This window comes from Strigops habroptila, chromosome 3 (assembly GCF_004027225.2).
Source record: "Strigops habroptila isolate Jane chromosome 3, bStrHab1.2.pri, whole genome shotgun sequence".
NCBI lineage: Eukaryota > Metazoa > Chordata > Aves > Psittaciformes > Psittacidae > Strigops > Strigops habroptila.
The window spans coordinates 36603422-36627695 of NC_044279.2; the positions used below are offsets into that span (position 1 = coordinate 36603422).

A 24274-nucleotide genomic window follows, 5' to 3' on the forward strand; every position below is an offset into this window, starting at 1 on the left:
GTGTGCAGTTTGAGATTTGAATATTCATATAGTTTTTATGAAACTGCTTTATAAAAATTACCAGTACTAAAGAATATAGTCCATTATCTTTGCAAAATGAAGAGAGGAGGAACCAAAATGGGGAAAAGAGCACAGCTGAAAGTGCAAAGCCACAGAGTACATCTGGCTGCAAAGGGTATGATATTGCACACGAAGTTATTACAGTTTTACACTGGCTAAGTGTGAACCAGCAGCATTTTGCCAGTTATCCTGGACTATTAATTGTGTCTGGTGGATGAAAGCCTTTTTGTAGGTAGCAAACACAGCTCAGTGTGAAATGAATACCCCCATGCTGACGAGCCTTTAATAAGCAGCTACACCACACTTTGTTTTATTCTTGTTCAGTGCTCATGGCATACTTAGTACAAACTATTCAAGTTGTGCTGAAGAGATAAAATCATTGATTTCCTCCTGAACTTTTGTACTGCAGAACACCACAGCCTAAGATTGCCTCCCAAACACTAGCAAACAGCTGCCGTCCCCAGCAACAAGATTGAGTACTATTATCCTGATTCTACAGATGAGGAAAGGAAACACAGGAACATTTACGTCAAAGCATGACAATTTTCAGTGAGCAATCTGAGATATCGAGATAGCCATGCCTTTATTTCTCACAATATTTTGAAGTATATAACAACTTCTATGTCCAATGCACAACAACTGGCATTTTCAGCAACAGCTGCAGATGCTCAGCACTTCTGCAAGTGTGACCCCAGGATCTTAATGGTTTCTACAGAAAATCAAACAGCCACCTGTGGAAAATCTCTCTCCCTCTCCCCTCCATGAAATGTGGAAAATCTCTCTCTCTCTCCCCTTTGCCTCTCCGTCCCATGAAATGACTTGTCTCAGCACAAATCTATTGCAGAGAAAAGGCAAAACCCCCTAATTTCTCCAGGGTAGCATTAAACCACCTTGACAATGAGATCACCTCCTTTTTCCTTCTGCAGTCTTCCACCTCATGTATTATGCAGCCTCCATCCCCTCTGATACACACCACTGTTTCAGCTCTCCCCAGAGAGCAGAGAAGCAAGAGTCCCAGTGAGAAAGTAGTATTTGACCACTTAATTAAAAAGAGATATCCTCATGAATTCATTCGAGTTTGAAGTAACACTGTACAGTTTTAAATCTCCATTTTTATGTTTCATTTCAGAATTATTTTTGGTTTTTAAGAAGCAATTAAAACCAAAGCACCTCATCACACACCCATGTCCAGCCTTCTTGTTTGAGTCCCAGTTTCTCCTACCCTGATCACATTTCAGCCTCTCCCCTTGTCTGCTGTCTCCTTGTTCCACAAATCTCCACTCATTTTCTCTCCTTGTCCCATTCTGCTTGTCCACCAAAAATCTCATCTTTTCTCCTCCCTGATGTTGGTCTACCTACTGTCGAGCTTCTGTAGAGACCTCAGACAGCCTGTATAATGAACTACAAGCAGACTGGAGAGTGCACAGAGTTGTACAGACACTAAATTTAGTGTTGCAGCTGGAAGGCTGATCTTTAGCAAGTTGTTTGTTCTCTCTCTTTAAATTACCCTGTGATCCTAGGTCTCGTCCCAGGCCTCTACCCTAGTACTCTTGTACTAGTAAAGACACACTTCCCCTGCCTATCCCCTGCCACCTGAAACCAAGTTCAATGGTCGGTTTTGTAGATCAGCTGTTCCATTAGGTTAAAAAAGCCCTCAAACAACTCCCCTTTCTTATTTCACTGCTAATCCAAACTAAAAACCCCACTGTGACATAAACAGATTACAGGGTTGAACATCTCACCTACCATGAAGCCAAAACTCACTGACTAGTCTCAGCTTGGCTTCAAGTTCTGGAGTTTGATCAAACTCTAAACAAACTGAAGAAGCAGAGGAAAATGCTCATGGGATGGAAAAATATTTCTTATACAAAGTCAGTCCACTTACCCACAATACTGGTTAACAGCTACTAGACTTTTTAAAAATAGTTTCATTATTAAATAGATGAAAGAGCTTTTTAAAATTAGGCTGATGTAGCTCTTTTCCTCCCTAAGTATTGGTTCACGTGGAGCAGCTGAGAAAACTGCTGATTTTTCAGGCCCTATCTTGAAAATAATTGCTTCTAACATTGCAAAATGAAGTTGAGTTTGCTAGGTGAAATCTCAAAATATACAGAAACATGCTTTAGAGAGTAAATTCTCAGAGTCAGTGCTAAATATCTGTAGATATTTACAAGGCTTGTTTCTGATTACGTACGAAAGCAATAAAGCAGACTATAGTATAGCTGCTAGTCAAAATGCCTTAGAAAAACTAATGGTAATTCGGGTGAGATTCTGATATTCTTACCAGCTTTGCAGATTCTTATTCCTTGAGCAATCCCATTAGCTTCAGAGAGATTATTTATGAAGTAAGGTACTGCAGTTCATTATCAGTAAGGATATCAGAATCTTACTTAGAAAGAAAAGGGGGAGGGGGAGGAAGAAAAAGAGATGTTAACTAGAATTACCAAACTGTACTAGTAAGTCATTTTCTTGGACATCATTCAATGTATTTTAAAAAGTCTATGATAAAGTAGCCAATGGCACAAAAATTTATCTTAAAAAAAAAAAATCTATATTCCATTACACGGTCTAAAAATCAATGTCACTGCCAAATAAATTGAAACAGATTTGAACACTACTAGACCTACTTGAAAGCCATCCTTCTTCTGGGGAATGGCTCTGTTATAAAAGCATAATCACACACACATGGACTCTGCTGCGTCACGCTTTATTTGGATGATGTAATTTTAAGAACTGAGACATTCTAATTGCTCCAACCATGTAACTGGGTGTGAAAATGATGGTACCTGAGGCGTGAAATATAGTCACTTATATTTGCAAACTATGAAATAGGGTTTTATTGAATGTAAGGAGCTATTAACGGGAAGATTAGACAGATATTGCAGAGATAAGGGAATGATGATAGAAGTCCAGTATGCGTGTGAAGGCAGCAATGGGTAAGGCCAGTATACTGTGAGGTAACCGACATGCACTATCCAAAACTCAGTGCCCTGGATTAACGTTAACAATGATGCTCACGAAGCTTTCTTCTGCCTTACTTTCTAGGGGTTTCTGCTATCTAACGGAATTTGATTTTGTTTTTGCAGGCACACTTGGTGTTGATTACCAAGGAAAACAACACAAAGAAAATGAAATAAATTCCTCTTCCAGGATGTTTGCCTCCTAACAGTTGACTTGGAAGAACTCTTGGACTTAAAAACAGGCATATGTCCAGGTGCCAACCCCAGGTGAAACTTACATTTCCCTTCTGGCAAAAAATGTCTGGCTTGTCTGTCAGGTCAGGTCATTTCCCGATTTTCTCATCCAAATCCCAAAGTAAACTGGGATATGGAAACCAAGACAGGGGTTTCTCTGTAATGTTTTTATAGAGACAGCACTTTCTCACCATTAACTCCACTACCTTGAGAATAGAAAGGATGAAAAAGGTGTCTCTTAAACAAATCAAGCCCCAAAGTGAATAAACTTGACCTCCTCTATCACCCCTGTTTAACTGGTCACACCAACCTCACCAAATTTTCCTTAGTATTTGTTTTTTAAAAGAAATCATGTAGCTTTCTAACCGTATCAGTAGTAAATGGCATGCTAATGTGCTAAAGTGCCCTGACAAAAATTTGACAAACTGAATATAAACCACTTATATTCTTCAAATCACATTGCCTCATTTAGGACTTAATTAGGCAGAACAGAGCAAAAGCACTGAAAAGCAAGCATGAGATGCAGCAACTCAAGACTTCTACCAAACAAATTTACAAACTTTCAGTTGTTAGTATAAATCCTTTAAAATCAAACAAATAAATAATCCTGGACACATTTCATATGCATTACATACTATAAACAAGTGGGATTATTATATACAACAGATCATTTAATTTAAATATTGAAGATACTGCAGTGTACTCGAAGAGCAAAGCTAAGACCAACCAGGTGTCACTCTGATTATATAGAGCACTAACTTTAATTTTATAAAGCATTAACTTTTGGAATTAACTTCCAAGGCAGGAAGGTATGCAAAGTTTGGAAGACGAGTGCTAAATACTAAATCCCAAGAACACTAGATTTCTATTCAAAGTTTACTCCTACAGTCAGAAAAAAAGTACGAGATGTCTGAACTCCAAAAAGCAGCACAAATCAAATTACTAAGAAGACCGTATTTTTACAACAATCCTACAAAACGATACTAAGAATAACATTTAAATAGAACAGCCTCTCACCAGGTTTTCTTATTTCTCAATATTTTCATTTGCACAAATACATGTAGACCTATGATTTTGCTTCAAGCATCACATCATACAGAGTCTAACAATTACTCATTTAACTGTGCAATGCAAGCAAACAGCCCTGCAGTGTGTCTCATTTGTCCCTCGGATGTAATTCTTAGCACTGAGTTCCCTGCTGTACTTTTGATTAACCTTATTCCATTGTGCTGGTAAAAGCTTTGAGGATTTAAGTCAAAGCACAATCTTCTCCCAAGACACAGGAATAATTCCAAAGAAAGACTAATAGTCTAAGAAAGGCCACAACCATAAAGGAATGTTAATTCTGATGAGACCAGATTCTGCACTGCCATTAAGTAAATTAAACACAAGGCCATTAGCTTTGATATGGATTGTTCTTCCCTCCATCAAGGGCTGAACTTGGCATGCTGGTTTACCTGGTCAAACCCAGTCCTAACACAGCATTTACTGTCTGCTCCCAAAATAAGCAAGTATAAAAACACTTTGATTTCAAATAACAGTAACAAGTACTTTTTGAGAAATAGACTAATGCAGACCCTTGTTATCTTCTTTAGCAATCTCTGAAATCCATAGTGAAAGGGGATCTTGCTATGTGACCTGCACATTTAGGACTGCCCACTAGTTTTACAGACTGAGGATGTATCTTCAGACTCCGGGTTCTGAAGCAGAAAACAACCCATAACTGGATACTTATGCGTGTGAGAATCCTTGAGTTCAGTGGGGTTCTGTTCAAGAGCCTGTGAGAGACCATGACAGACCATTTGCTTTAAATTTCCCAACTGTGGAAATACTTTTGTATGGGCTTAATTCTATTGACTTATTTTAACTAATATAAATAATTTTAATGGGAGTTAAACATGTGCTATGCATGAAGAATAGGTCAAGCTTTAGGCCTGTCAAACTTCTGGCTTCTTTAACTACTAGAAGGGGAGTGTAAATCTGTTACAGAATAGTATTTCACCAGAGACAGAGCACTACTAATCATCCCTTTTGCTAGAAAAATGAGAAATAAATTTATACCAAAACAAACATGACTCTATAGGTACAGGACCTACTATCTGCAGATCATCCCATAAAAGTGGTCTTAAAAATAAGCACTTTCACTTACAACTTATGGTGATGCCAAGTTCCACATTATGCTTCTTTGGTAGTTTCACGTGAAATGTTCCACTGCTTGGTATAACTGATTCTATAAAGAAATTGTTAAAATGTTAGATAATTTTATAAGCCACAGGAATTCCAAGTGCTTGGGACTACATATGTAAATTGATGTATCACATCAGCATCACAAGCCACAGATGAAACACAGGTGCTGAAGTGGAGGAAGTAGGACATACAAAGTATGATTTATACCACTATTAGTAATTTCATAGTAACTCCTTTTTTTTAAGGTTTAAGTCAATTTATGGAGATTGCACAGGCCAGCAGCTAGCTGAGACTGCAGGTTTTTAGCTCATATGCAAGTTCTGCGAGCACATGTGAAAATTTTAGTGCTGGCAGATAACTTTTAATCAAAAGGACAGGAGATCAAGTCTTAAGAGTTTCAGCTCTTTGTGGCTGTAGGTCTTTTAACTGTCCGCTAAGGTAACTGCATAGATTTTACATCTACTGGCAAGAAAAGGACTCAAAACATCATTAATGGAGAAGCAGCTGGAGCTAACTGAGGCAAAAACCCCTTGAAGACCTCCAGCACTGTATGTGAATCCTGACTTTTGGCATCACTGCCAGCAAAAGTTTGAGCCTTACCTGAAAAGGAGCAACTGAAATTACAGCCATGGAAACATATAAACATACATGTGGTAGAGGAGTCTAACCATGAGTATGAGTCTGCTGTCATGCAGCAAATGGGAGCAGCACAAGCAAGTCCAGGGACTGAAATATGTATGTGATGTCAGGTGTATTTAAATGACTTTAATTATTTGATTTTCTTACTTTTTAATATTTAATTCCCTATGTATATGAATGTACGTATTGTTTTTGTTATTTTTTTTTAACATTGTACTAGAAGTGTGCATGCTAAAAGATTATACAGAATTACTCTAGGAACCTTTAGCCCGATTTTGACATCATGATTTATAATAGCATTAACAATAATCACACTATGCAAAATACAGCACATCCAACATTGTCATGACTTCAAAGGAGCTACTGCCAGGTGAACACAGGAGTCGTAGAAGTTTTTACTATTTACATAGTGGAAGAGTGCACATACATAATGTGTACTTGTTTGATTTACACAATTTGTGATTTTATAGGTGTATTCTGTATGCTTAAACATATTACAGAACAAAGAAAAAACATTAGTAATAATACCAGCAACATTAACAATGATTTTTCTGGCTTTTATTAATTCAGTTTCTAATATTTTATTTAGATTGTTGGTTTGAGATATTGTAAGTGAAATTCTTCAGAGTTTTCTGCTTATCCACTCTTTTATAATACTTTTCTGTCTAGTAAAACATTTCATTAGCTGTCCTGTAGAGGATTTGTCTCTGCTCAGCATAATATTTCTATCTCAGGGCAGAAAAATGTCTGGAAATAACTCAGAACGAAGACTGTCACCAGATCTTACTATAGGACTTGTCATTTCTGTTTGTGTTCTGAAGCACGCTGCAGAGCTTTCTCTATGTGAAATGAGAAAGCTGTACAAAAAGATATATGTTTCAAATAGGTCAGTTGAAATGGAACGTTGCATATGTGAGAAGAAAGTCTCCACCTTGGATGCCTAACACTTGCAATGTGCTTGGGATTTATTCCTTCACTTTTCTTGCAAGACAGAATAACAGTACATTCATACCTGCAACATCAAATTCTATTTCCAAAGTGACCTTGTTGGTGATAGAGGAGTCTCTGAGCAGTTGATTGGCCTCATCAAATGTGCTGTCTTCTGTCGGGATACCGTTTATTGCCACTATTCTGTCTCCTATTTGCAGCACCCCACACCTTGATACACAGTGATACAAAACAATCAGATGTGCACGTTACCAGAACCAGCAATATCATCGAATCATAGAATTGTTTAGGTTGTAAAGACCTCCAAGATCATCAAGTCCAACCATCAACCTAATGCTGCCAAGTCCACCATTAAACCATGTCCCTTAGTCCCACATCTACATGTCTTTTAAATACCTCCAGGGATGGTGACTCAATCAATTCCCCCGGCAGCCTGTTCCAGTGCTTGACAATCCTTTTGGTGAATGAACACTGAAGGCTAGACAATCCCAGTTCTCTCAGCCACTCCTTGTAAGACTTGTTCTCCAGAGTCTTCACCAGCTTCATTGTCCTTCTTTGGACACACTTCAGTACCTCAATGTCTTTCTTGTAGTAAGGGGCCCAAAACTGAACACAGCGTTTGAGCTGTGACCTCGCCAGTGTCCAGTACAGGGGGACAATCACTTTCCTAGTCTTGCTGGCCACACTATTTCTGATACAAACCATCCGATCAAACACATTCAACCTAACCTTGAAGGATAAGTGTGGCATAGCAGCTCAACAGCCCACCTGGGCACAAAGTGGGACAGAAGCTGCTGCTGCCCCTTTGCACCAAGACACTATCAAGCACTCCCAGCATGGGTTGTGCTCATTAGGTGCTGGGGCGCAGGAAGAGAGGCATGGCCTTCAGGCCTCCATCCCACCCATGGACATCCCCTCTGCATCTGACCCTGGGCTACAGGTGGTGTAGCTCTGCAGTAGCAGCTAGTACTTGCCCGTGCAACTACTGTTGTTCTCATGCCATGACTGAAGACATACATAAGCATAAAAACGCAATTGAAATGCAGCAATGAAATAATTAGTAAGTCAAAACTCTGGTATTCCTTAAGATTTGGTTTTGTACCAAAACTGGATAGAGCTGGATTTGCTGTCCCCCATGGCACAATGAATTATCAGTATTTTGATTTCAGCAATGTTTCCGGTTTCCCCCTTCCCCTCCCTTTTGCATGAATATAGCTTCCAGTCTTCTGCCAGAGGACTCTGGATGACAAAAACACTGGTGCTTGTCATTCTTCTTATAGCTGATCAAGCATGTGAAGTATCATTGTCAGAACAGACATCTTCTTATTTGCCACACTTGCATTAAGCAAGGCCCTGCAATTTCTCACGAATGGAAAGCAACAAGCCCAAAGTACCCCAAGGAATGCTCACCAAAACGTACTTAGCAGTCAACTCAAAGAACCTCACCTTTCCGCCGGACTGTCAGACTCAATATAGGAAATGAGAGGTGGAGAGGACAAGGTCTCAGTAGCAAACACGCTACCCTGGAGCTGTATCCCAAACCCTACCATGGGGTCAGCTGTCAGCACTACTTCTGTGGTTTCTGTGTGGACGACCTGCCCAGCCAAACCAACAGTGCTAGAGGCTAAAGACACTACAAAACAGAGCAGACCAGGAGGAGAGACATTCATACACAGCAGAAATTTCATTGCTCTTTGAGAAAATTGATCTGTACAACAAACCTAGTCAACGAAACATCTCTTTTAAAGTTAACTCAGGCTAAAGTTCATAAATTATGTATAAACAGTTATGACACACAAGAGAATAGAAAACATCTGTTTGTATGTTAGAATGCAAAAAGATAGTTCTGTACTGAGTAAAATAAATGTGTTTGACACCCCCACCCCCAAAATCTCAGAACATCCTTGAATTGTTTGCATTAGGTCTGAGGCGTGGATAAGCGGAATTTTCACAGGAGCTCAGGGAATTGGAAGCACAAGCACAGCTGTTATTCAGGCTGATATGCATGAGCTCTTTTGAACATTGCACAGCAATGCATTGTTGTTAGCAGCAAAGCACATGGCCCAGGCTTGCTTGCAAGAAGTAAGCATGCCCTCCTGCCACACTGTATATGTTTACTACACGTCAGCAATTTGCCAGGCTAATTGGGTAAATTGAATAAACCCCTCTGTTTTAGCACCCGGTATATCTCAAGAGATTGTGTGAAGAAAAGTTCTTTGGGTTCTCTCAAAGGAACTGGGGGCACTTCTGTAAGAAACGCAGGCAGCTACTTCCGTACTCCTGATTCACTCCTCTCTATTTTCACTCTGGTTCTGAATAGGCGGCCTTACAGAACAAATCAAGACGAAACCAACATTGAGATTCAACGCAATTACCTATGAAAGGAGGAGACTGCACCTTTAGTTCTTTGATCTCTGCCTAAATGTCTATTGTATCATTGTTCAAATTCCCTCAGTGACAAACTACTGCCTTCCGTTACGTCATACATAGAAAGCTAGATTTTTTCAATTCCTGTTCAGACCAGTAATGTCAATCCTCCAATGCTGAGGAATCTGAATGCTCTCGTGCTACAGATCTACAGCATTACCTCTCCATCTCTAATTTCCTTCAAGACCTATTTCTGCCGGCAGTAGCTACTAAGAATTAGATAAAAGTTCAAGGTTTATTTGGGAGATTGTTTAACTGTGGATTTTTTTTTCCTGGATGTGGGAAAAAATTAGTTCTTGTTTCCACACTACAGATAATACCAGCACAGCTGTACAAAGATGCCAGAAGCTGTATAAGTATTTTCCCCACTTTGGGGCTACAAGTATTAGCCTTTTGCTCTAAAATAAAGTCTGATTTACGTGGCACAGTTGGCAATGACAGTTCTGTTCCAAAAGTTTCACTTGTCAAACTCCTCATTAATTTGTTTTCTCCCAGCAAAGCTCCTTTCAACTCTGAAAGCATCTTTTCTAAATTACTGTGAATTCTCTTGTTTTAATTTTCCTAAGAATTGTGTATTATTTTAGTTACTCAATAGCTTCTTTCTTACTGTTTTATCCGCACTCAGTTAGACATGGTCATATCCAAATGCAAATACTAATTTGTTCTTAGAAATGGCCCCCAGCTTTTGCATTCACTGCATGTGAGAAACGAGTTTCTCCAGCCCTCACTGCTGCAAAGGTTAAAATATGACTAAACCAGATAAATTCAGAGTTTATATAATACCAGATCCCCTAACGCACCTTCTAGAAATGTCTAAATTTAGGGCATCCAAGCTCAAAAAAGTTCCATTTTCCCTTTCTTTAAGGTCATACAGAAATGACTTGTTAGCTGCGTCTTTGTTTCCCACCACTTGTGTTTCCATTCCCCCTGTGTAGCAGACTCTATAACTTTCTCACTCTTTTTCTAATGCCCTACTAGGGAGCCTAAAGGTCTCAAAACATTTATTTCAGCTTCTAGTACAGCTAAGGTTTTCATTCACACTGGGAAATTAAGTTAATATTTGTGGGATTTAAAACTCACCCCGATAAATATTTTGATGATGTGGATACATGAAAGTGACAATTAGGAACTCCTCCCACTCCCAAAGAAAATGAAACAAAAATAAAAAAGAGTAGAGATGAAAATACGCTTTCAAGTCACGTAACAATAGCTATCTGCTAAGCCTCTATAAAATGCCACGAGTGCCCAAACCCATGACTTAAGAGCAAGTTGGGGTTTGTAACAATAACTGCAGCAAGAAACACTGCCATTTCTTTTTGCTGTTTGATGGATTCAAAGTTTTATGGGCCAGGAAGTAGCCTTAATGGTTTAAAAAGGAGGCATGGATGTACATGTAGTTCCAGTGAACCCGGCTTGCCACTGCATACCCCTACTTGTAGCATATTTCTATAGTTTTCATCCAACTCTTAGGAACACTCCTGGGGTCTGGTTTACTAAATGCTCTGCAGTTATGTAAATAATACTCTTGAATTTGAAGATTATGTACTTGTTACTTTTATTCCTGCAGCCATACAAGAAACAGAGCAGGATGTATTTAAAGGTACATACATGGATTATTACGCCTGCAGTCTCCTGCTCTAACCCTCGACAAATTGCAAAACATTAACTGTTCCTCCTGGCAGTGGCTAATTTGGATGTACTGAGAAAACAGCATCCCTGCACATCTAAGACCCTGTCTAATTTCTACCAGATATGGTAGTATCTAGTAAGGATCACGTAAGTTGCATAAAATTGTGTCTCACTTTCAAGTACTAATATGGGCCTATTACAATAAACTTCAGGATTTAAACTTTAACCAAGTAATAATCTGGAGTGTTTTCCCAATGAATGCCATACTTTAAAACAAAAAAATGAAAAAAAAAAAAAAAAAAAAGGGCAGAGGAAAACAAGTGGCATAAATAAAGCATGTGACAGCAGGGCATGCCTTCAATTTTTACAGCCACATGTTTCGAAAGATCTGTGTAACTAATGCAATGATTGTAAAATCATGGCTGTAAAAGTCTTGTAACCTGCTGTACCGTCACACTTCATCATCATGAATTTTGGCATGATCACATGAAGTTATGCAGGTTTGCCTAAATAATTTGAAATGTAAACTTTATAGCACCCTTCACCAATACATCCTTTTCTTCCCAAATGACATCCTAAAAGATTTATTAGAAGTTACATCAATAAAACCCTCAAATGATCCAAGAGGATTAAATAATAAAAAATCTCACTGAGCGTGCTATTCCTCTTCTAGGAATAGGACAGCAGTCAATGCTAACTAGTTCTTATGAGTTTCCCACAAAGGGAGAGGGGCAAGGTTTTCCAAATCCTGTTGACGGATGGTGGAAGGGTACAGTTTAGGACCAATCATTCTCTATTACGGTCACTTCTAGCACATTCAGTGCACTGTGGGTCTCTTAAGTCGGCTGTTACTGCAGTTACAAGTATGGGTAAAAGTCTAGAAACTGGCGTAAGGAACTCTGCATGGGCTAAAAAGCAAGCTCATGGAAATGGTAAGCAAGCCTGGCTGGCCAGTCAATGCCTCTAAAGACAGCTCTGATCCAGGGATGATGTAGTCACTGCTCAAGGTGAGACACAGACTCACTCAGTGATGGTGCCGGTTCCACGTATTTTCTAATGCTTTATATCCAGACTTCACAATGTAAATGAACAATATACTACCCCACAACACAGCCTCATCCTAATTCCTCCTAGCTAGAGATTTGTTTAATCATAGCAGCCTGTCACGCCCAGGGCCTTCTGACTTGAGGAATCTTTCAGGTGGGCTTCAGTGCTTACGTGACTGTCCCACTTAAATTTAATGTCATTGGCCTTGTTTTGAGCCTTTCTTTGCAGGATACCAAACTGCAGGGCAAGGCTTCCTTGAAGGAAAAATATCTGAAAAATACACCACCACAAGTAACGGCTGTCTCCAAGATCCATAATAGGATTAGCTTTCAGGATTAAGAGTCCTCTGTAGGATTGAACAGCTATAATATAGCACAATTGAAGAGCTATTTTTTTGCATCCAGCATTATTTTACTATTCAAATAAATTACTATTAGAGCAACATTACTACTGTTTCTCGTGCACATGAGGACATGTAAGAGCTGGACCCCTACTGATACCACAGCATGGATGGACACACTATCTCCCCATGACCCAAAAGAATGTATTAGAAGCTAACGTGTCAATAAATGAGTTGTGAAAAATGGTTGATCAGAGTAAAAATCAAAAATGCACTTACAGGCAAACGTTATGTAAAAATATTTGCTTTACAAAAGAAATAAGAACAAGCAAGCAACAAAAAACTGCAAGAAAGCAAAACCTCAGTTTCTCTCTCAAGTGTTTCCTCACAACTCCACAGTGACTGGCCTTAGATGGAGGCTGCTGGTTTGCTCTGGTTTACAGAGCAGCAGTGCTGTAATGCACAGCAGCTCAGTTTTCCCCGAGCGGACCTGTAAGCATTATTAGCTGGAACAGATAATTTACAGAGTAGTTCTCAGCTCCTTGCTCTGGAGGAACTGAGCTGCTGAGGATTACACAAAGATGGACAGGCCAAAACGAGAGGCAGCACTTACATGGAGTCTGCGAAACAATGTGCTCGTACAGCCATACTCCTCTGGCCCAGTGAGTACTTGGCAATACACAAAGTGGAACAGCCTGAAATATATCCAACCTTGGCTTGGGAAATTACTGACTCTTGGGAAATCCATGCTTTGAATCCCAGAGAGTGGTTAGAAACAAGGCTATTTAGTCTTCACTGTAATTGGTTGCTCTTCCTCACAAAAATGACCATACAGGTTATGATGTAGATATAAACATTAAAACTACTTAGGAGGTACTGTTCTCCTTCCATTATGTGATAGCTGGTTGAGCTTACCAGCAATCTGTTTTGAACTATTCAGCTATGAATTCTAATCTCTGGTGGAAATGGGAAGAGTTGAACAAGGAATTTGAAAATAACTCCAGTAATGGTATAATAAACTCTTCCACAATTGTCTGAAGAAAACATTGCTTTATATATCTCAGATGACAAAGTTAAGCTCCATGGCCTCTACTCATCCTCATTTTAGCACTGGACAAATATTTGTATGCTGATGTTTCCCTACATCTAACAGAAACTCCAATTATTCTCTTTTCTGCCTAGTAGACATATATTAATTAAGGTACTTTGTACCTTTTTTCTGTATCTTCCCCCTCCTCCACCCATTCACTGCACATTTGGAGCAAATGCTGTTACCACCTACAGGAGCTTTTGAAGTCCTTCTTTTTCATCCTCCGCCTCATCATTGTCCCACGTGGGCTGGTGGAGTAGAGGCTGCGAGGTAAGGTCCCCATGTTCAGGGAACTCAGGCTGTATGCACTCATGGAGGTAGGAGAGAAGGACGAAGACACCAAAGCTGCTGTAAGAAATCAGACACTTGGCATACAGCACTCATTCTTCATGGAAGAGTGCGGCACATGCCTGTAACTCATCAATGAATCAAAACAATGTGTATGATGCACAGGAATGGTTTGTGCATTTCAAATAACAAAGACATTAAACCACATAGGTGACCCTAGGTAAAAGTATAGCCAGCATTTCATGAAAATACCTGCTGGAAGCTAACAAAGATAATGTAGATACAGAAAGTACATTCATAGGATACAACTTATTTTAGGTAAAGAATGTTAAATTAAATTTTTCAACACATATCCATGAACCAGAGCAATATGTCCAGATACACTGATTTTAGAAATGCCTTTTTGTAGTAGGTAATTTCTGACAAAAGATTTGTAAGCAATGCTTTGCATTCAAAAATCATGCTTTATTTGCACTACTCAAATCTAACAGTTTACTCATATAGCAAGAGCTGATTCATTCAGAATTTTCAAGCCTTCTTCTGTCTACAAAGGCTGCCTTGTTGCGGAAAGAAAAGGCATAAAATGTCAGAAATAACCTTGGCATGGCTATGAAAAAGTGTAGCATCCATAAAACTGAAAAGGTTTTAGTGCCTGAAATGGGAAAATCATGAGTGAAAGAAGAGGGGAGGGAGGTAGAGGAGGAGAGAATATGTCAGCAGGAAAAAGCATGGAACATTACGAAGGCTTTTTTGAGGAGGCGCTTTCTGGAATTTCAAGGCTGTCATCCTGCAATTGTCAGGGTGGTAGGTGTTAAAATGGTGGTAGGTGAGGAGGCTGCTGTGGCTGTTGGCACACGAATCCCAGGTAAGTTGCCTGTTGCTTCTTTGAACCTTCACTGCCCGCATGAAGGGATGATGGAAAATCAGAAAACAAAAGGACCAGAGAAGAGGGAAAAGTAACTGAATTGCACAAACAAAAAAAGAAGTCAAAAATGAACATAAATTGAAAATAAAATTAAATAATAAATAACCTGGTTTTGTCTTCTTACCAGGGGGTGCTAACTTGAGGAACAGAAATAATATTTTTTTTCTCACAATAAATGCTTCTGATTTTTCTTTTTTTTTTTTTTTTTGTGGTCTTGTGTTTGTTTTCAAAAAGATTAGTACTGAATCAATTTCTAATCTCAATCTGGCTTTAGCAGCTAAGATTGCAAAATTCCTTAAATACTAAGGTATTACATATGACCACTAACTGAAGGTTAATAAGTCTCTCCTTGCATTCATCTACTTAAAAAGACCAACAGATATAATATAAACAGATATAAAAATATAGTTACAACTATAAATAGCACTGCCTAGAATGGAGATGTTTACTTGCCAGTCATTTCAATTTACTGCATTGACATTTTAATTTTGCCACCCTCTAGTGTTGGCATTACGCTATTCTGTGCAGTAAACGACTTCCCTGGGCAGGCAGCAGAAAAACTGTATCCTGAAGCCTGGTTAATAAAGAAAAGAGTTCTTATTGATCAGGTGGATGTGCAATTTATTGGGTTTGTGGTTTTTTTTTTTTGTAAACTTGATCTTTAAAACTTTAAAATGATCCTTTTCTGGATGAAATTTGAGACCATATTTGATGCTGATTCTAAGCATGGGGAGTCTGAGACATGCCAAAAATGAAGGCCAATATTTACCAAGAGAATAGGAAGCATTTCAGTTGATGTGTCAAATATTAAAGGAAAATGACTGAAGTCACCCTTCATTAAATACAGTCTATTTATCACGAAATTTAGCATCACCGTTGCTTGCTGAACTACAGAGGAACACTTTAAACTGGAAACTATTCACCGAATTGGATGACTGAGGGGTTCACCCATACTATGAAACCACACGTAGTCTTTGGTCCATGAGCTGTATTGCTTGTTTTTTCTCTGCTAGCTGTTACATCTATAATGGCTGCAGACACATATGACCCCATGCTGGATTTTAACTGTAGCCAAAAATCTTGACTGTTTAGGTTGGACCTTGTGCTCCTTGCGTAGGAAAAAGGTAGTCACCACAGCTAGCACTGTGCAGTGTCGGAAGAAAAACCATCCTTTTGTTTCACTTCATATTACATGAATAATGATCTGCTAATTGTCTGAAAATATTAACCCTCCTCTGACTCAAAAGCAATGCCTGTCACTGTGGGGAGGAGTACACACCAGGGAAGGGAGAGGAAAAGGAGAGTACAGGGGCCCATCATATCCCCACAGCCTTGAGGGGTGGTCAGGACTCCGGAAGCCCTGGCACTCCCAGGCATGGTCCTGTGTCCTCCAACGGAGTGCCCCGGGTCTCCCTCAGAGCATCCCTGCTGTGCCCTGACGTGTTGGAATCAAAAGAATCCATTTGTTTTCCTGCCCTCAACAGATACCAAAGGTGAGGGTTGGGTGGGATGCCAGTACCTGCCAGCCTGCACCTTGGGGTACCTCACCCACTGGCGACATTGCCAGCGACTTCAGAGACTTCAGAAAATCTCACGTCAGCAAAAAAGTACCAGAAACAGCAGCAGGAGACGGATATGGCCATATGTGTCTTACAGACTTATCATATCTTCTCAGATGAAACCGTCTCTTTGCGCACACAGACAGTAAGATTTTCGAACTTTAACTATGGTGTAAAAACTAAAATCTGATAAGAATGACATGGCTAGGTGGATTTCTCTTATTTTCAAGTTGCTGTGAGCTTTGCTTAATTAAAAAGACTGCTTCCAGCAGGAAATTATCTGCTAGTCTTTCATTTTTTTTTTCTTTTTTTTAATGCTTTATTTTCACGCTGAGAGTAGAGATAAAAATGTCCTATCAAGTGGGAAGGCACACAAATTTGGTTTGCTCAGCTTGCAGAAGAATAATCCCAATTCAACAAAAGTTCTGTAAAAGAAAATCCTATCATGTGTAACAGTAGTAATTCAGTGGTAATTTGAGCTATTCCAACCCAGGGTTGTGTACAGCGAACATAAAACTAATGGGGCAGCAAGAGAAATGAATGTTAGCAGCACAGTATAAAGGAAAAAAAACCATGAAAAAAAAAAATTCTGATCTTTTATAGTGCTCTCCATTTTATTTTAGGGCTAAAATTTCAATTTATTTTATATGCTGACTTTCCTGCCCATTTTAAATTCCTAACATGTTCCCCTAAGACCAATAACTGAGCTTAACAGATACAGCCCTAATGATTCAGCTTATCCCAGACACATAAAGAGAGCTTTGCAAACTCTGCAGCACATAGGCCACACCACAACTGATGAAAGGTTGTTTCCAAGAGGGTACTTGCTTCCATAATGCATGTTACAACTTGACTTGGTTGTGATACTGGAGTAGCACTACCTGGCTGGGAAGGGCTGTAAACATCCCAGTTATTCTGCCTTACTTAAGAAAGCAACTTAATTAATTACCTTAGGGTGATTTGTTCCCAAAAGATGCACTTTGCAGAACCCCTTGACAGGATTTTGTAATGACCAGTTCTTCACTCTGGCATGGCAAGAACATTGCTTTTCCCAAGCATCTACACTGAGTCAAGGTGACTAGCACATTAACAGCATCAATTTGTTTTAAATGTTGGTTAAGAAACAACTGCTTCAAGTTACACAATCATCTAGACAAATCTTTGGCCCTGGAACTCATCTTCCCAAAACAAACACTCTTTGAAGGCTCTTTAACCAGCCAGAAATTGATTGCGTGACATCTTCGCTTCAAAAAAACATGAAAGATCTGCTTGCAACATGCTCTCATAACTGAATAGAACAGAAATACATTGCAAAATTTGGTCTCCATCTCATTCTGCTGCTGCAGTTTCACTCCCTGCTCCCTCGCCTCTCTAACTGGCTTAAGTAGAAAGGGGAAAGAAGTGCAGCTGAATAATGGAAGAACATGGGTTATTTTTTGTTCACTCTGGTCCAAGGGGAAATGAGTATCTCCTCAGATACTACTTCAATATTTACACTCTGACAAATTGACTAGAGCATCACTTATCCAGGGACAGCCTGGATCTTAGATAGATGTCCAAGAACATTTACCATCACTGACATGTCTAGGCCTCAGAAATCTTGTCGTGGTCTAATGAAGGCAGAAGCACAGTAACAGCCTCAAAAGATGGTACCACTGGTTCATATTGCAACACAGGTACCTATTTCTGTGTTGATGATGCTTGTTACTGCTTTGACTGCCATCAGTGTGTGATAAGTTAGACTGAACTTATGAATACTGTGTATTAGCCACTTTCTAAGGATTATTTAGAAGGCAAGACAGGCAGCCCTCATCTTCAAATACTAAGACATTTCATACATATTTGATTTGAAAATGGAAAACCATTCTCTTCAAGCATGTTGGTATGAAATAAATATCACAGTGAAAAGGCTGGGATCTAGGGAACTGTTTACAAACAAACCCTTTTCATAAGCGCTGATAATGAACCCATGAAGCAATCTCAGAAGTACTTTGAAAGATGATGGCTATCAATAATAATGCCATTAACAAAAGAAAATACAGGGGTTTTTTTAAGGTATTTCAGGGGAGAACACGTGTTATTAAAGAAGTGTTCATAACAGACTATCGAGTCAATATACTGAAAAGAAGCTGGCCGTGGTCCGTCCTCCCTCACTCTACATTTAAGAAGCAATTCAGAGATTCATTTACTGAAGCTGCCCCTCCAATGATTGCAACAGTAGAGTCAACAGGTGTCTTTATGTACATCTACAAGTACGCAGAGCCATTTCTCAGTAAAACATTTCTCTCTCTATCCATAGGAATCTCAGAGGGTACATTAAAGCTGAGAAAACACAGAGCTTTTCAGAAACTGCAGAAGCATAACCTGGGGAGCTGAAACAACATTTACAGACATAACTGCCATGATAGCTTTCTTGGCCATTCAGCAAGGGCAGGCAAAGTGAAAGACAGGAAAATTAAAAGCAGTATTTGGTGTTACAGATCCTCTTACCGTGCTCCGGGCCTTTCAGCGCCAGCCGTGTCTGGTGGTGAGGAAGGATCTCAAGTTTGACATTATCCGCTGCATTAGCCAAAAACTGCGTTGCTTCTGCCAGCGTACAGTACTCCATGCTGGTGCCATCAATGGACAGAATATGGTCTCCTACATGTAATGCACCACATCTATATAAAATGGGAAAAACTCGGTATGATCAGGTATACTCCTTGCTTAGAAAATGAGTTTTACTGCCTTCAAACTGGTCATGACAACTATGAACCTGTTCTTTTCTTTCGAGAGAGATTTGTGTTTTGTAGGCATTGTCACTGGTCAGACTTTACATCTATTAGTACAAACCTTAAAAACAATTCAGTTAATACAGTATATGCCAAGACATCACTCACAGAACTGGAATGAGATAGCTGACTATAAAAATATGTGTGAATGGCAGCAGAATAAAATGAGAAGAGCTTAAGGAGACTCAAATAACTTGGTCACATATCCCTCACACAAGCACCCAGTTCATCATTTTTTGAGTTAGAGTTCAAACATTTATTAGTACAAAAGCTGTAAATGATGATGAAATTATGCAGTAGTCAAACAAATAATGAAACCAGGGCTAGCATGGTGACTTGAGGAGTGGGGTGGGGAGGGGGCTATCTACTAAATCTTGCTGCACTCAAGAGACTGGCTACTGGATGAGTTGAGAAATGCAAACACAGCAGTCAGCATCCCGACGTACCAGTCAAGTGGACAGCTCCTTTAATTGGTTACCCCCTGTGAAACGGGAAAAAACAGAGGGAGAAAATTAAAGCATCCTGCACCATTGAACTGGAGAACACCCCTGGATCAATGGCCGTCACTCTCAAAGTTTCTACTGTAGGGAAAAGCCCACAGAGGAGCTGTAGACTCACTGCTACAAGTGGGTGCTACCAAAAGCACCGTTGTCAAAGAGGAGTTACAAGGTAGGGTGACTGGGGACATGCAGGAAGAATTTGCTGCTGAAACATAACATTTAAGGAATTTTTAGATAGAGATATGTATATAGAAATATACTGTATATGTATAAACACATACACACACACATACACACGCACACATCCCGGAAATGATCTCACAGCTCTGTTACAGAGCTTTAGACCACTGGGGAAAAATATCTACCAACTTTTAAAATGGTTTAAATGGTTTTATTTAAACATTTAAATGAAGTGGAAAATTTGCAGCAAAATAACTTCAAAACACAGAAGCCAGTCTTCCTAATACCTCAGTCGTATTCTACAATATCAATTAAAAATCCAGACCTAAGGAGTTCCATTTCACTGTGCCACAAAGAATGAGTGATTTATTCTAAAAGAACACTTCAAGGTTGCAAAGTCTCAAAATTTACTTCCCTTGACAGCTGTTCCATACTATGCGCTTACTTCCAGTAGGTTATTTATTTCTTTAAATACAAATCTCCGCCACAGCGTTACACTTAATAGTCAGAACAGACCTCTAAACTCCTGTGCTGCATAGTGCAAGCAGACAGTCACATCTTACAAGGGAGGCTGGCTTATGTCATTGAATACTACCTGAATGAGCTAAAATAAATTGTGTCCTGGAAGTCTTAAACTCGGCAGTATGGAAAAACGATCTGACAAAGTGCTAATTTTAAGACCTGCAACCTTAAGAACATCTGATTCAGTCAATTTTATCAAAAAACGGAAGGGTTTCTTTAAAACCAAACTGAATGAAAGTACAAATAAAATGGATGTATGGACTTGCAGTGTCAGCCTTCTGTCACACTCACCTGTCTGCAATACTCGCAGATTTGATTTTGTCTATGACAATGACCTGTTTGTTGCAGCACATCGAGGTAGTTAGTGCAACCCCAAGAGCAGCACCGGGAGTTTTGGCAACTTCAACTAGCAGTGGTCCAGATGCTGTTGCTACTGAATCTGTTAAAATTAGACAACAAAAGATCAGTATTATACCAGTGTGGTACTTACACCATTTTCATAGCTTCCCACACAAAATCTCCATGGCTATTCTGTTTCTCTAACCAGACAACATGCCACTTAAAGAAATTCTGGAACAGCATCATTTTAGGTGTCAAGAATCAGCTTTTAATGTTGAAAATTATAAAAGCAAGAGGAATTTTGTGAATCTGGCATGTCTGGAAGCTTCTCAGTGTGTCAGAATCAGAGATGGACCAGGTTAGGGAACCAGGAGGTGTTAGTGAATCACTCTCCGGAACAACTGAAGCTCAAAATTACCTGGAATTTAAAACAGGCATGCTGAAGAAAGAGAATTAATAAAAAAACCCATAGAAAATAATCTGGGAAAAAGAAAAAAAAAAATAGGTGAATAGGTTAGAGAAGGATGCTAAATTAAATTTGAGAACAGAAGGGGAAGGTCTGTGGACAACAGCTATGATAATCAAATGAAGGCAGCAAAGAAAGGGTCTACCAGAAATCCCTCACAAAAAGAAAGGACAATTTAGGAGAAAATGGTGAAAGTGCAGGAGGCATGACAGCTAGAAACAGTAGGAGTTAAAGCAAAATACATGTGAGGAGGTTCAGAAGATTCTTGCAATATCCTGTCACTGGATAAAGTACTGCCTTATAACAGGGCACACATAGTAAATGACCAACACTGAAAAAAGAAGGCAGAAAAATAGGAGGCAGCAACAGTCATGATTGATGTCTGTGGTGAGGAACTATGCCCAAGAGAGACAAGTGCTAGACAGAACAAAGAAAAAGACAGCAATCTGCTTTCTAAATGCCAAAACAAAGCAGGCAGTGATAAGGGTGAAGTATCTTGTAGAATTCTGTAGAATGCCTGAGAACTCCTGCTAACTGATACCTATCGATCAACAACTGATCTCAGTGGAATAAGATAGAGTAAAAGAAGGCATCTTTTAAGGACATAAAAAGACTGAGACAAAGAAAGGGATATCAGAAGCCTTTGGAGGTGCTTACAATCAGAATACAGAGAAAACAAATAAACAAAAACTTATGCTGGAGCAAAGTTACCAAATGGCCTGCTAGCAAACAGAAGAGATTCATATTCACTGGAGCCTGCTGTAGGAATAGTAAGAAAAGGTTCAACTGTGACATCTCTCAGAAGTCCCTGAGATTGAAGCTGTAGAAGAACTGCAACTGGGCTTCAAAGTATGGAGGAAAAGACAGATGTAAGATATTCCATTCAGTCTTCAATCTAGAAAATTAGTCCAAAATTGTAATTCTGACACTGAAGAGAAAAAATGTGAAACAACGGTGTATTACTGTGCAAAACTAATATGCTTACATGATGATACAAGAAATTGAATAAGAGCTTGATTAGCCAACACTCAGCTAAGGTGCTAGTTAAGAGAGTAATGTAGGTAAACTGAATATAGAAATAGAGTGAAAAAAGGTAGCTGGATGAAATAACATACAAAATCAGTAAAGCATCAGCTAATCATTTTAGAACTCCTTGGCTCCCCCTTTCACCCCCTGCCCAACTTGAAATAGTTTTTATATTCCTATTATCTTTTTTCCAGTTAGAAACCTGAGGATTTGAAGGGGAAATCAAGTGTTTCTGAAAGCGCATATTAAATCCAAGCGATTAATTTTTCTGCCGAATTGGGACTGACTTTTTAAAGGCTGAATTTTCACAGGCACTACCAAAATAAGCTGCTTCACAAATTTGAACCAAACTTTTAATTGTGAACCCAAAAAAGAGACTCCATCCCATAGCATTCCTGCCCGGAGCTTCAGGCACTAAATAGCTTTAGAGTTGGAAGAACTGCCCTCAGTAGCTGCCTGTCTTTCTCTAGTAACTAAAGGAGGAGGTTATCACAATTAAACTCCTGTCTTAGATACCTTATTAAGGGTGTAAGTAAGGCAGAATGCACACAGTGACTTGCATACAGCCAAATAAGCATGCGCAGCAGAACTGAATACAAAAATTCCCAATTTCCATTCCTGTGCTGAAAAAAAAATATTTTCTTATTGAATATTCTACTGGATTCTGGAGCTACAAACAAGCTTGCATTCACAAACATATGGGAAGAAGACTCGAAGAATGTTTGTCATCAGTACTGTGAGACAAAGGTTTGAACTCACATCAATCCAGAAAATGGCAAAGCTCAAATTGTTATTGGCCTATTGCAAGTTCTTTCTGCAATTATTGTCTTGAGGAGAGGAAACTAAATGCAAATATCTGTTGAGAATGGGTATATCTTTCAAGATGCTGTTCCTTTCTCAAGTTACTAGAGAAATGCATGATCAGCTTATGCCCTAGCGTTATTTCCCAGGTGCCTGTTGAAATACACTGGGAAAGCAAACCAAGACAGACAGGATGAACAAATAAGGTAACTACATTAGAGGAACCAGAAGAGAAGAAATGGAGTGTGTCTAACTGTGGAAAATAAACACAAGGAAGAGAAATCAGAAGGCAATAATCAAGCTCACATTCCCTGACAGAGAAGTATTAGTTTATCATGTTGAAGTAAAGCATGGATATGAAAAATGTATCATACAGGTATAAATTATTCATGGGTGAAGATGTTTCAGTCATTAAGATATTTACACTGTGACTGAAGCACTTACACACTATGTTGATTTATTGGCTATGTAATTACATAAGATATACTGATGAATGTTTGCATGAAAAACGCTCCAGATTTTTGATTTTGTTAATCATTTTTCTCACTTCTGAGCAGTGCATCTCAATCAGTACAAGAGGATGATTAAAACCTCCCAGAGGAAGCAGTACTGCCTTCCGCATGCTAATACATTTCTTCAGCTAGATAGCAGCACACTTTTTTTATTTGACAGCTTAAATCACTGGCAACAAGGGGTTTTATTCTGAGTATACTTTTACGATGTGTAAATACACTACATGATATATAAAATTTGTGGATAAAATAAGCAGTGTCACCACCCTCCCCCACCTCAACAGAGAATCACAAATAATTTTAAAAGTTGAAAAAAAATTAAATTTTAGCCTGATAAAGTGATCACATCACATGTGTTTATGTCCTTGTAAATGTATATATCTGCTAATCCTTCCCTGTCCTCATGGCTTGTTAAAGCCAGTTCCACAACTGGTGGATGGTGGAGGACAGAAAACCTCTCTAGGATGCCCACAGTGGGAAAGCCAAAAAGTGAGCTGCTATTATTAGGCAGCAAAGGATCAACATGTAAACCAGTACCTATAAATGCCCTAAAAAGGCATTTGCTTCCCAAGGGCTTCTTGTACTTAAAGCTGGGAAGTGCTGCTATACTGTGAGCTTGTTCCTGAAAGGACACTAAGCTCTGTTGCTATCATCTGTGCTCTGCAGCTTCTCTAAAAAACCTTCTCTAACTGGAAAGTTTAGGATGCTTTCTTACATTTTTTTCAGAAGTCATGGCAATACAAAGTACAAATCATTTTTTCTGGAGCAGCTTAAAAGAGTCAAGGAGGAAGGATGTCAAAGCAGATTTTGACCTTAAAGAGCCA

At 39.1% G+C, this 24274-nt stretch overlaps 1 protein-coding gene across 1 annotated transcript in view; it reads right to left on the reverse strand.

Annotated features, from left to right (window-relative positions):
• Window positions 1-24274, reverse strand: part of GRIP1 (glutamate receptor interacting protein 1) — a 227157-nt gene that overhangs the window by 28983 nt on the left and 173900 nt on the right. The window contains 7 exon segments of the mRNA XM_030477942.1: window positions 5404-5484; window positions 7093-7238; window positions 8475-8661; window positions 13754-13909; window positions 14590-14745; window positions 18824-18993; window positions 20598-20745. Of these exon segments, the coding sequence (XP_030333802.1) occupies window positions 5404-5484; window positions 7093-7238; window positions 8475-8661; window positions 13754-13909; window positions 14590-14745; window positions 18824-18993; window positions 20598-20745 (1044 nt within the window).